The sequence below is a fragment of the Triturus cristatus genome, chromosome 4_1, assembly GCF_964204655.1.
Source record: "Triturus cristatus chromosome 4_1, aTriCri1.1, whole genome shotgun sequence".
NCBI classification, from domain to species: Eukaryota; Metazoa; Chordata; class Amphibia; order Caudata; family Salamandridae; genus Triturus; species Triturus cristatus.
This window is the reverse complement of record NC_140585.1, coordinates 1,222,229,066-1,222,241,794: the sequence shown is the minus strand read 5'-3', so window position 1 is coordinate 1,222,241,794 and position 12,729 is coordinate 1,222,229,066. Positions and strand designations below refer to the sequence as shown.

Here is a 12,729-nt window from a genome sequence, read left to right as displayed (position 1 = left end):
CAAGATGGATCATGAGATGCATCCAGCCATGCTATGCTAAAGCTAAGAGAACTCTGCCTATTCCTCCAGAGCCTAATACACTGGGCCTTCCTATGGACCATTCCAATAGCTGATCTATGAAACTGGTCCACACCTCACACTTTTGCAAAATATATCTGTGGATGTGCTAGCACTCCAACAAGCCAATGTTGGCCAGGCACTACTCCATACACTTTTTCAATATACTGCAACAAACGCAGGCTAGCCATCGCTTTGGGAGGACTGCTTTACAGTCAATGCACAGCATGTGTATATTCTGCCACACATGCTTCGAATGGAATAGGTTACGTTACCTATAAGCATCTGTTCCTCGCATGTAGTGCTGTAGATTCTCATGTGCCTAGCCTTCTTCCAGGGCACGTATGGCAGTTGCAGTGTCTCCTACTTTCACTTTTCGCTCCCTTGCAGGGATATATCTCTAGTCTACGCTTTGCTTCACACTCCATCCCCACCCGGCATGCGGGAAATCAATCAAACAATGGAGTTGATGACCTTGCTCGTTATCAGCAAGCAGTAGTCACAGTGCCTTGTGACTCAAAAAACATTTTTCAAAGAACAAAAACTTGCATATATCCGAGCCCAACACTAGATGGCAGGAGTATGCACAGCATGTGAATCTACAGCACTACATGCCACAACAGATGCTTACAGGAAAAGCAACATATTCCTTTCTGGAGTAGAGTTTCATGACGGGTGAAAACATCTCATTTTCAGGCTTTATGAGACAGCTTTGGACTTTTGAGACTTGCTGAGTCTCCCAGGTAATGCTGAGCACAGATCATGTAGTGGTAACCTGCAGCACCTCACTCTAAGGCAATCGTTCATCCATGTAGTGCTCACAAGCATTAACAAGATTAACCCAGTTGGAACATACTGTAGAAAACTGAGTACAAGAAAGAAATGTTAAATACTCCTAACCCTAGTTATATTTTTGAAATAGTAATAGTTAAATGATCTCAACCTCCGTGCCGGATAGCCTGGAATTGTTGTGAAAACCAAGGAATATTTAGATGGAGAAAGAAAAGGTACTTGTATTCAAGTATGTACACGAGTATGTAGAGTTCCTCTACACAAAAAGGATTTTTTTTTCACAACTTTGCTCACCTTACAAAAGTTGTGCATCTTAAAAAAAACAAAAGAAATCAAGAAACTCATCCTGCAGAATAAATATTTACCTACCATTACTCCTAGATTTCCTCTAGGGCAACACCTTTTCCTTCTTTTTTCTAATTTTTCCTTTGAAAAGGTTTGAGAAAGAGGTTTCTGGTCTTTAAACCGCAACTTTCATGTTTAAATTGACTTTTTTTATAAGAAATTTTTATTTAATGAGTAACATTTGGCATATATATCCAGCATTAAATTGTTAAAAATGTCGGTTTTACAAAAAAGATATATTTGAAAAATGTTTTAGAATTGAAAGAGTTTTATTGTATATTTTCCGAAAAGTTCCCTGGATCCCCCATGTGGGATTGGCAGTTCATTGCTAATGACTATAATGAAAAATCTCTGGGGTACAGGAGGATTCTCTTTTTCGGAGAAATATTCAGTTGTAAACTTGACAAATATCATTAGGCACCTGGACACCTAGCTTGCCATTTGCCTGTGGCCTCCAGTTCCTGTTTGTTCCAGACCGATCCTGTGACACCAGAGCTGCCCGAGTATTCCCACTGGGTTTTTAAACTCACCAGTCTTCCCGCCAAGAAGCCCCTCCCACCCTGGGACCTACTTAATGCAGGCCACAGAGCGACTGCACCTCTGGCGTGCCAAATTCAAGCCCGCCTACATGCGTCCGCTCCTGGACTGTACCCAGCGCCGTGACCCCTGGCCCTCCCGCCCCATAAAGATACACCATTGCCGAGCTCTACATCCTCAACCCCAGACGCTGCAACAAACCTTGCCACTGCGCCGACCCATGCTCCATGGTAGGACAATTCTCCTGCACCCACTGACACTTCACCTGTCACTGCACACACATCAGCCCACTGACCAGACCCACCACAAACACACTACATATACCACCTGAACAAAAAACAACTCTCATGCCCCCCCTCTAAACACATGCTTACTATGCAAGCATTCCACTGAAATATGGAGCCTCATCACCAACCGCCCCAGACATTGCCAAAGCGATCCCCGACAGATACAAAATCACTCACCAGGACAGCAACAAAAAGCCGGGAAGAGGACCAGCCATCATCCATTTAGAGACCATACAGTGTACCACTACCATCACCACATAAAATCTAAACTTCAAGCTCCACACAGACAACAAAACAGCTATCACAGCCACTTTCTCATTCTGACCCGCAGTCCGGTGCTCCAGCAACACCATTGCAGACTTAATTGCACCCCTAGCCTTAAACTGCAAGGACTGCATATTTCTCAGTGACCTCAGTTTCCACATCGACGACCCCAATGACAAAAACTCCTCCTTGACAGCATAAGCAGCCTCGGATTGACCCAGATCATCCATGACCCCACACACACCGCAGCACACACGCTGGACCCAATTTTCACCTCCAGAAACCGCATCAACCACAGCCATGTCACAGAATGTTCATGGACTGATCATTTCATTGTCCACTTCAGCATCTCCAGCCCCTGCAGTGCAAACCCACATATGAGAGTGTAAACCTTCCAACGCCTGGAGCACCAATCCCCATCAAGAGCAGCATCCAAAGAAAATCCTCCAAAAAGGCCAGCTGGCACACCCAATAACTCAGAACAGTGAAACGGGACAGCAAACAGTTGGAGAGGAGATGGCGCACTAGCAAGGACACCTCCGACAGGGCAACCTTCAAGATCTCCCACAACCTCTGCTACCACCTGCTGAGGGTAACCAAGAAGGCAGCCCTTGCCGCATGCATCTAAGCCAACAACACCAAGGAACCTTTCAACATCGTTAAGGAATTTTCCAACCCAACTGCCAGCAAAAACGACATCATATTCTCACAGGAGCTGTGGGACAACTTTGCCCACTTCTTCTACAACAAGATCGCAACTGTATACAGAAACTTTGAAACCCAATCCACACCTACGGACAACAGATACGCCACCACCGTACCCGACACAAACCACACACTGACCACCTGGAACATCCTCTCCACCCGGGACACCACCTCCATCATGAAATCCATCCACTCAGGAGCTCCCACAGACCCATGCCCGGACCACATCTTCAACCTCGGAAAACAAAGGATCGTCCAGGAACTCACTACCCTACTCAAAAACTCTATCACCACAGCAACATTTCCAGGTGCCCGAAATACACCAAAGTCAGACTGCTACTCAAAAAACCCTCCGCTGACCCCAGCAAACTCAAAAACTACCGGCCTATCTCCCTGCTCCCGTTCCCAGCATAGGTACTGGAAAAGATAATCAACAATCCACTCATGACACACCTGGAGCAGAATCAGCTACGCGATTTCTCCTAAACCGGCTACCGCAGCAATTGCAGCACCGAAACCGCCCTGATCATAGCCAGTGACGACATCCGAACGCTGCTCGACCGAGTAGAAACAGCAACTTTGATTTTGCTTGACCTCTCAGCAGCCTTTGACACCTTATCTCACCACAAGCCAATCAAAAGACTTCACTGCATTGGCACTCAGATGGATTGCCTCCTTCCTCACTGGAAGAACTTAAAAGATCCATCTCTCACCCTTCACCTCTGAACCCAAGGAGATCACCTGCGATGTCCCCCAGGGCTCATCTCTCGGCCCTTCGCACTCAACGCATATATGAACGTGCTGGCCAACATCGTCCAATCCCACGTCCCAACATAATTTCCCAACTCTTCCTCTCACTCACCAACGACCTCACCACCCTAGATGCATGACAAACATCTACGACTGGATGAAGAACAACTGCCTGCAGCTGAACTTAGACAAGACGGAAGTACTGATCTTTGGCAGCCGCAGCAACACATGGAATGACCCCCAGTGGCCATCAGACCTAGGACCTGCACCCACTCCCTCCGACCACTCCATAAGCCTTGGCATCATCATTGATGACAAGCTCACCACAAAATCACAGATTAATACCGTATCTCCCTGCTTCCTCACTCTTTGCATGCTACGCAAGATCTTCAAGTGGCTACCCCTGCACACGAGATGCATTGTGACACAGGCTCCCATCACCAGCTGACTGGACTATGGCAAAACTTTCCACACCTGCACACCTACAGAGACTTCAAACCACACAGAACGCCACAGCCGGACTCATCCTCTACCTTCCCAACGAACCCACATCACACCCACCCCACCTCGGGCAACTTCACTGGCTCCCTGTACAGAAGAGATGCTAATTCAAGCTGCTGACCCACGCAAACAAGGCTCTACACCACCATGGACCCTAATACATTAGACACCACCTGAATTCCCACCAACTGTTGAGAAGACTATGCTCCGCCTCCCTTTTACTTGCCCATACTCCCTGCATCTTACAAAGCAGAAGTCGCGGACGCTCCTCACAGCAAAGATCTGTAACAGCCTCCCCATGCACATCCGGACCATCACCTCACTTCCAGAATACTGAATGGCCCTGCAGACCTAGCTGTTCAAAGTAGCCTACGGGACCTGGATGCGCTATCAGGTGATTAGCCCCGCTTTATAAATCTTGATTGATGGAAATATCTGTTTTTATCAACTTTGCAAAAGTGCACAGGCAAAATTATGATTTAGCCCTATGGCTTTTGCTAAATTAGATCCAGTCCATGGTTTGTAATACATGGGAACCAGTCATGCCCGTTAAAGTCTTTATTAGTTGATGTTGTGTAGGTTTCTGACTTAAGCAAAACAGACCCTTCCTATGAATCATTTGCCTTCAGTAATTCTCAGGAGAAAGGACCCTCTTTCTTACAGTACCTTGACTCAAAACTTGGATCCTCAGTGCTTTTTTGCCAGACATAATTGTTAGGAATATAGCTTTGTTCTATGGCTCACTAAATCCTATGGTGCTGCATGCACCTTGTGGCTAAATGCTCCCCTTTCAGACACAAAATCTCAGCTAAGGTGAATCACAGATTGCCCTCAAACTAAAACTTAATAATGTGTTGCCAAGTGAAGTTGTTTCCCTGTCCTGCTTTGTAAACATATAAAATACAAAGGAGGTGCATTAGAAAGTTCTGCTTAAGTAGAAAGAAAACCTGGCAGGATAAAGACAGTTTGAAAAGGGGGGCAGAAGCCTCTACTGTGCACTAGGAGCAGGTCAGCAAGCTTGTAAAGTATTTTACAGGTGGAGACAAAGAGAAAAATATTTGTTGCCTTTTTTATGAATGTCTTCAAAATAAATGTGTCAAAGTGTGAATCTTCACTTAGTTTCAAACAAAGAGAGAGGGACCCCTGCACCAAGGGAGAGGGGTGCCAAGCAAGACCGTTAGTCAAAAAAAGAGAAAGATCTCCCTTGGATCTATATATGCCAACAATCATTCAAACACACAAAACTTTAAACAAATAGCAGGGTAAGAATCGGCATCAACGAAGCAAACAAGCTACAAAATAGTGAGTTTATTAAAATTAGTCACAATGGTATCCCACAAAGCGAGCAGTTGTACACATCGGTTAAAAAACAATTGAAAAACAATTTTTCAAACATATAAGCAAATTAAATCATTGGGAATTTACATATGAATAAATGACACAATGTAACAAAGCATCAACAGTAATAATCAATGTCAGTACATAGTTGAACAATTCATAAAAACAAAGAAATTGGGAAAAAGGGGAACGAAGAGGGAAATTATTCCTACTCAAGAAAGAAAATCTCTTAATCAAAGACTAATCGGTTGTGATCCTAATGGAATTACGATTACATTACATATATGACACAACCCATATTGTCATAGATTTTGTCCGATTTCCTTTTTGTTAGAGCATCGACGCGTTTCGGTAGGCCACAGGTTAAAGCCAACACCTTCCTCAGGATATTTTGTTGATCCCAATTTAATTATGTTAAAATCTGAAAAACATGTACAACAAACTAGCATGAGTGACTCCCCATATTACATATCTGGGACATTATTAAATATGCTTCAGTGACCCCGACTCAGCCCATGCTATAGAGATTTTGGGATAAACACACATATAATCATTCACACAACACTCTACAAATATAATATGTTTTTTTCACAGAAAATAGGGTTTAAGAGAATTCTTTTACCCCCAAAAAATATATTCATTCAGCTACTCGTTCAAGGTAATGTGGGCTAGGTAGCTTGTAGGAGGATATACTTTCTCTCTAAATAAGTCTCTCATGTTAGACAAAAAATGGCTTTCCAATATTTAAATTTGCCATTCCGTAATTACTATGGCACAATTCTTTTCATCAATTTATACAGTACTGCTCAGCACAAAAGTGCTTTATTTCACTATGTATAGATATTAAAATCGAGTGTTCACTATATATCATTTCTTGGAATTTATCAATATTCCTGGGTGTTACCTTATAAGTTCCTTTCTTTATAAGTTCTTTTGGCTTGCATAAGTCGTAGCACCATAGGGCTAGTGTTCCATCGGTAGACTCATGGACAATATTCTCATGAAAGTCTGTTACCTATTAAAAATACCAATAACAGACAAATGTATGTTTTAAATTTACACCCACCCACAGGCTAGGCTCCATATCTAATTAGTCCGATCACGATTGTTGCAATCATTAGGTCCTATATTTACCGATTATATCCTTAGAACAGCCAGGTTGTATATATACACTTCCTCGACTAAGGTATTCTAAGATTGAAGAAATCGTGGGTCGTTACCTATGAAGTATCTGAAACAGAGAAAGGCACAGAGATCTGTTACAAACCATGGTATCACAAGTCTTTCAGGTTTTTGTTACTCAGCCTCTGTCATGATAGGCTAAAAATTATTTTTTTATTTTTTTATTATATAAAATCTATTTGATACACAAAGCTATACTTTCATGAATATCACTACCATAGGCGGCCTGATCTTACCACCATAAGGCTACATAAAGGCCCTGCTGAACGTAACTGTTCGTAAAAAACGGATCCTACCTTGCTAATCAACTTTTAGAGACTACAATGCAGCATTGCGGGCATACAGATTACTACTCTAACTCTCAGAGAGCCCTGTTGTACAGACTGCCTTCCTCTCCACATTAGTAAATATCCTCCGTATCTATAGGTACCTTTGACAATTCGAACACCCTTCCGGCGTGGTGGGAATAGAACCTCAGATATAGTACGTCCCTACAAAAAAAAGACCAGGAGCATATAGATTACTACTCTAACTCCCAGAATTCCTCTCTACACTAGTAAACACCCTCCATATTTATAGGTACCTTTAATTATTCAAAAACCCTTCCGGTGTGGTGGAGATAAAAACTCAGATCCAGTACGTCCCTACAGAGGAAAGACACAGAGCAAGAATAACGTTACAAACCCCGTATTCAGCGAGAATACGAAATATTTTCTAACGCTCTCTATTCACATACCTTAGTAGGGCTCAATGCTGTCCGCAAGATGGATTCCTTCAAGTATATTGAACACGGAACCCGTTACCTCTCCGGCTTAAATGTCACCTGGGAAATGCCAACAACGGAACTGAAAAAATCTACTTCCGGGGCACAAAAATAGAAAATGCCAGCTCATATGTCAAACGAACGTAGCCGCCATCTTAGCACTGTCTCGATACTAGTGCAATCCTGTATTAGAGCCCGTTTTTTCTTACATACTGGAGATAATGCGGTCTTAATTAGTTCTATAACATAGACAGACATTAATCTTCTACACTGTACTCGAAGGAATGGATCAAATATCACAGCGACTAACGCGTGAATGCATATGCGTTACGACCCGAAAACAAAGAAGGGATGGCTTGGCCGAGAGACCACCATAAATGCTATAACGGGAGACAAATAAGCAAATACACTAATTTAATTAATAAGTATCTCATTGTCCCAATTGAATATTGAGTTTTTCGTATATCCTTGTAAGTCTAGACACAATCAAAAAGGGATATAAAGGCCAGACAGTCATCACAGCAATAATTATCCCCGCCTATTTAATTTTTATGTGCCAATAATACGACTAAACTAATTCAAAGGGTTGGCTGTCAGTGAAGAGCACTATTCTTAAATTATTGGCATCACTCAAGTAATCAATGCAATTTGTTCACTGACAGCCAACCCTTTGAATTAGTTTAGTCGTATTATTGGCACATTGGCACGGGTCGTAACGCATATGCATTCACGCGTTAGTCGCTGTGATATTTGATCCATTCCTTCGAGTACAGTGTAGAAGATTAATGTCTGTCTATGTTATAGAACTAATTAAGACCGCATTATCTCCAGTATGTAAGAAAAAACGGGCTCTAATACAGGATTGCACTAGTATCGAGACAGTGCTAAGATGGCGGCTACAGTCGTTTGACATATGAGCTGGCATTTTCTATTTTTGTGCCCCGGAAGTAGATTTTTTCAGTTCCGTTGTTGGCATTTCCCAGGTGACATTTAAGCCGGAGAGGTAACGGGTTCCGTGTTCAATATACTTGAAGGAATCCATCTTGCGGACAGCATTGAGCCCTACTAAGGTATGTGAATAGAGAGCGTTAGAAAATATTTCGTATTCTCGCTGAATACGGGGTTTGTAACGTTATTCTTGCTCTGTGTCTTTCCTCTGTAGGGACGTACTGGATCTGAGTTTTTATCTCCACCACGCCGGAAGGGTTTTTGAATAATTAAAGGTACCTATAAATATGGGGGGTATTTACTAGTGTAGAGAGGAATTCTGGGAGTTAGAGTAGTAATCTATATGCTCCTTGTCTTTCCTTTGTAGGGACGTACTATATCTGAGGTTCTATTCCCACCACGCCGGAAGGGTGTTCAAATTGTCAAAGGTACCTATAGATACGGAGGATATTTACTAATGTAGATAGGAAGGCAGTCTGTACAACAGGGCTCTCTGAGAGTTAGAGTAGTAATCTGTATGCCCGCAATGCTGCATTGTAGTCTCTAAAAGTTGATTAGAAAGGTAGGATCCGTTTTTTACGAACAGTTACGTACAGCAGGGCCTTTATGTAGCCTTATGGTGGTAAGATCAGGCCGCCTATGGTAGCGATATTCATGAAAGTATAGCTTTGTGTATCAAATAGATTTTATATAATAAAAAAATAAAAAAATAATTTTTAGCCTATCATGACAGAGGCTGAGTAACAAAAACCTGAAAGACTTGTGATACCATGGTTAGTAACAGATCTCTGTGCCTTTCTCTGTTTCAGATACTTCATAGGATAACGCCCCACGATTCCTTCAAACTTAGAATACCTTAGTCGAGGAAGTGTATATATACAACCTGGCTGTTCTAAGGATATAATCGGTAAATATAGGACCTAATGATTGCAACAATCGGGATCGGACTAATTAGATATGGAGCCTAGCCTGTGGGTGGGTGTAAATTTAAAACATACATTTGTCTGTTATTGGTATTTTTAATAGGTAACAGACTTTCATGAGAATATTGTCCATGAGTCTACCGATGGAACACTAGCCCTATGGTGCTACGACTTATGCAAGCCAAAAGAACTTATAAAGAAAGGAACCTATAAGGTAACACCCAGGAATATTGATAAATTCCAAGAAATTATATATAGTGAACACGATTTTAATATCTATACATAGTGAAATAAAGCACTTTTGTGCTGAGCAGTACTGTATAAATTGATGAAAAGAATTGTGCCATAGTGATTACGGAATGGCAAATTTAAATATTGGAAAGCCATTTTTTGTCTAACATGAGAGACTTATTTAGAGAGAGAGTATATCCTACAAGCTACCTAGCCCACATTACCTTGAACGAGTAGCTGAACGAATATATTTTTTGGGGGTAAAAGAATTCTCTTAAACCCTATTTTCTGTGAAAAAAACATATTATATTTGTAGAGTGTTGTGTGAATGATTATATGTGTGTTTATCCCAAAATCTCTATAGCATGGGCTGAGTCGGGGTCACTGAAGCATATTTAATAATGTCCCAGATATGTAATATGGGGAGTCACTCATGCTAGTTTGTTGTACATGTTTTTCAGATTTTAACATAATTAAATTGGGATCAACAAAATATCCTGAGGAAGGTGTTGGCTTTAACCTGTGGCCTACCGAAACGCGTCGATGCTCTAACAAAAAGGAAATCGGACAAAATCTATGACAATATGGGTTGTGTCATATATGTAATGTAATCGTAATTCCATTAGGATTACAACCGATTAGTCTTTGATTAAGCGATTTTCTTTCTTGAGTAGGAATAATTTCCCTCTTCGTTCCCCTTTTTCCCAATTTCTTTGTTTTTATGAATTGTTCAACTATGTACTGACATTGATTATTACTGTTGATGCTTTGTTACATTATGTGTCATTTATTCATATGTAAATTCCCAATGATTTTAATTTGCTTATATGTTTGAGAAATTGTTTTTCAATTGTTTTTTAACCGATGTGTACAACTGCTCGCTTTGTGGGATACCATTGTGACTAATTATAATAAATTCACTATTTTGTAGCTTGTTTGCTTCGTTGATGCCGATTCTTACCCTGCTATTTGTTTAAAGTTTTGTGTGTTTGAATGATTGTTGGCATATATAGATCCAAGGGAGATCTTTCTCTTTTTTTGAATCTTCACTTAGTACATTGTGATACCATCCAACATTATTAAACGGTTCCCTTAATTGGTTTGATGCATAAAATGTGTGAAAGGATTTGGTCATGTAACCATATAAGACCAATCTTATGTGATGATTTACTGTCATATGCCGCTTTTGAATTTCAGGTGCCTCGACTCATTTGGCAGCTGGCCCGAAAACAGCTTCTATTTGCAGCCCTGCAGTGAGTGCTGGCTCAGAGAATACTGGTGGACTCCCATGCCAGTTGCCTCCAGGGGATGTCTTTCCATTCCTAAACCAGGACGAGGTCCTGTCCTCTGCCAATACCTCCAGCTTCCCCAACCTCCTCACACAAAGTTTCCTGGCCTCGCTTCCTCTTTCACTGGCCCTCTCCCAGAGGCAGCATCTTTTAAACCAGACCCTGCTGAACCTGCTCTCTACATCCCTCGTTGGACAGAACGATGTGGCATTGGGCCTCCAGAGCAATACCACAACCCCAGCACCTCAGGCCAGCCTCGGTGAACTGGAGGCTCAGGCACTGCAGAGCTTGCTGATGGCATCACTGCTTCACAATCCTTCTCAGCCTTCCTTGGTGCCACCCTTGGATTTTCTTCAGCAACAGAACCAACTCCTTTCTGCCTTGATGTCGATGCCCCCCTTGCAAGATCCACTGACAAGTTCCCCACCTGATGGCGTGGACCGAGGGGAGACACCGATGACTGGTGCTATGGACGATGCTTTTTCTGCATTTCCAGCGGCTGATGTTTTGCAGTCTCTTCTTTTTCCAGCACTCTCTCTCCCTCCGGCACTTCTGGCTTTGAACTCAGCTCTTCTGGCAGCCAGCCTCGGAGCATCTGATTCTGGCATCTGTCAAACTCAAGTGAGATGCACATCTTCTGCTTATTTTTTTTGTTTATTTAGTTATAGATTTCTTTATAGATTTTTATGACTATTGTTTTGTAAGATTCACTTGCCATTGATGACATACAGCCTTCTTAGAATGTTTGCCTTTTCCCACTAAGACATTGTAAGTGAAGTATGATTAGTTTCTGTAACACTTAACTCTGTCCTCCTTGTTTCCATTTAAGGTCTCCTCCTTAGGATCTACCTCCACCACCAATACTCCAACCTCTGCCACTTCCACCGAAGGAAAGTCTGCAGGCTGCCCTACGGAAACTTCTGCCTCCTTCCCTCAAATTGCAGCAGCCCCTGGGAGGTTCAACCCATTGATACCGCCTCTGATAAATCCTATGTTAAGCGCCAGCTTGCTAGGTGAGTCTTTTGTTAATACCAAGGAATCTGCACATGGGGTTTACTTTGCCTTGTAAGGAATTATACACAGATTCTGGTTTTCTATGTGCCTTACACCTTCATTGGGATTCCAGTTTGCAGGATGAATTGTTTCTGGATTCACATGCTGTGTATTAATTTGCCATCCAGTAGTGGGATGGACTAATCTCCCTTCAGATTTTGTCCCAAGTTCTGTCACAGATTTGTGCGAAACGATTCCCAGAATCTGCAACTTGTGCCTGCTGAGTACTAAATTGGTGAAGATTGTGATGCCTGTGCCAAGTTCTTGCCAAAAACTGTAAAAGCCATGGAGAAACAGTGGTGGACACATTATGCCATAATGCACCTGCCACAGAAGCAGACATCGCTCAAGGACATATGCTTGTCTGGTGACAAGGAGGACAACACCAAGGAAATTGAGTTGATGCAGAGAGAGGGCTCTGATTTTCAAGAAAGGGACAGAGACCTTGAGAGACTGGAAGTCGCGAGGAAGAGGTTGAAAGAAGTCAACCCCAAGGGAAGTCAGAAGGTAATAGCACACACACATGCCGTGTTGCAGATCCAACAACACTGGACCCAAATATACCGAAGACCACTCGACAAGGAAGCAGTCAACAATAGAAGCAAAAGAGCCCTATGATGTCCATGCCCCCCCTTGCAAGATCTGAAACTGCAGGAGGCATGCCATTCGAATGTACTTTGATAACAAATGTCAATCGGAACAGCTTGAGGGAAAAGTCGGCAAAGAAAAAAAGAACAGTTGGCGCTGATGTGGAAGTCAACCCC

At 42.3% G+C, this 12,729-nt stretch overlaps 1 protein-coding gene across 1 annotated transcript in view; it reads left to right on the top strand.

Moving 5' to 3' along the window:
* Nucleotides 1–12,729, top strand: part of MBD6 (methyl-CpG binding domain protein 6) — a 212,170-nt gene that overhangs the window by 144,088 nt on the left and 55,353 nt on the right. The window contains exons 7-8 of the mRNA XM_085654602.1: nt 10,821–11,533; nt 11,742–11,925. Of these exons, the coding sequence (XP_085510728.1) occupies nt 10,821–11,533; nt 11,742–11,925 (897 nt within the window). The remainder of the gene's footprint in view (nt 1–10,820; nt 11,534–11,741; nt 11,926–12,729) is intronic.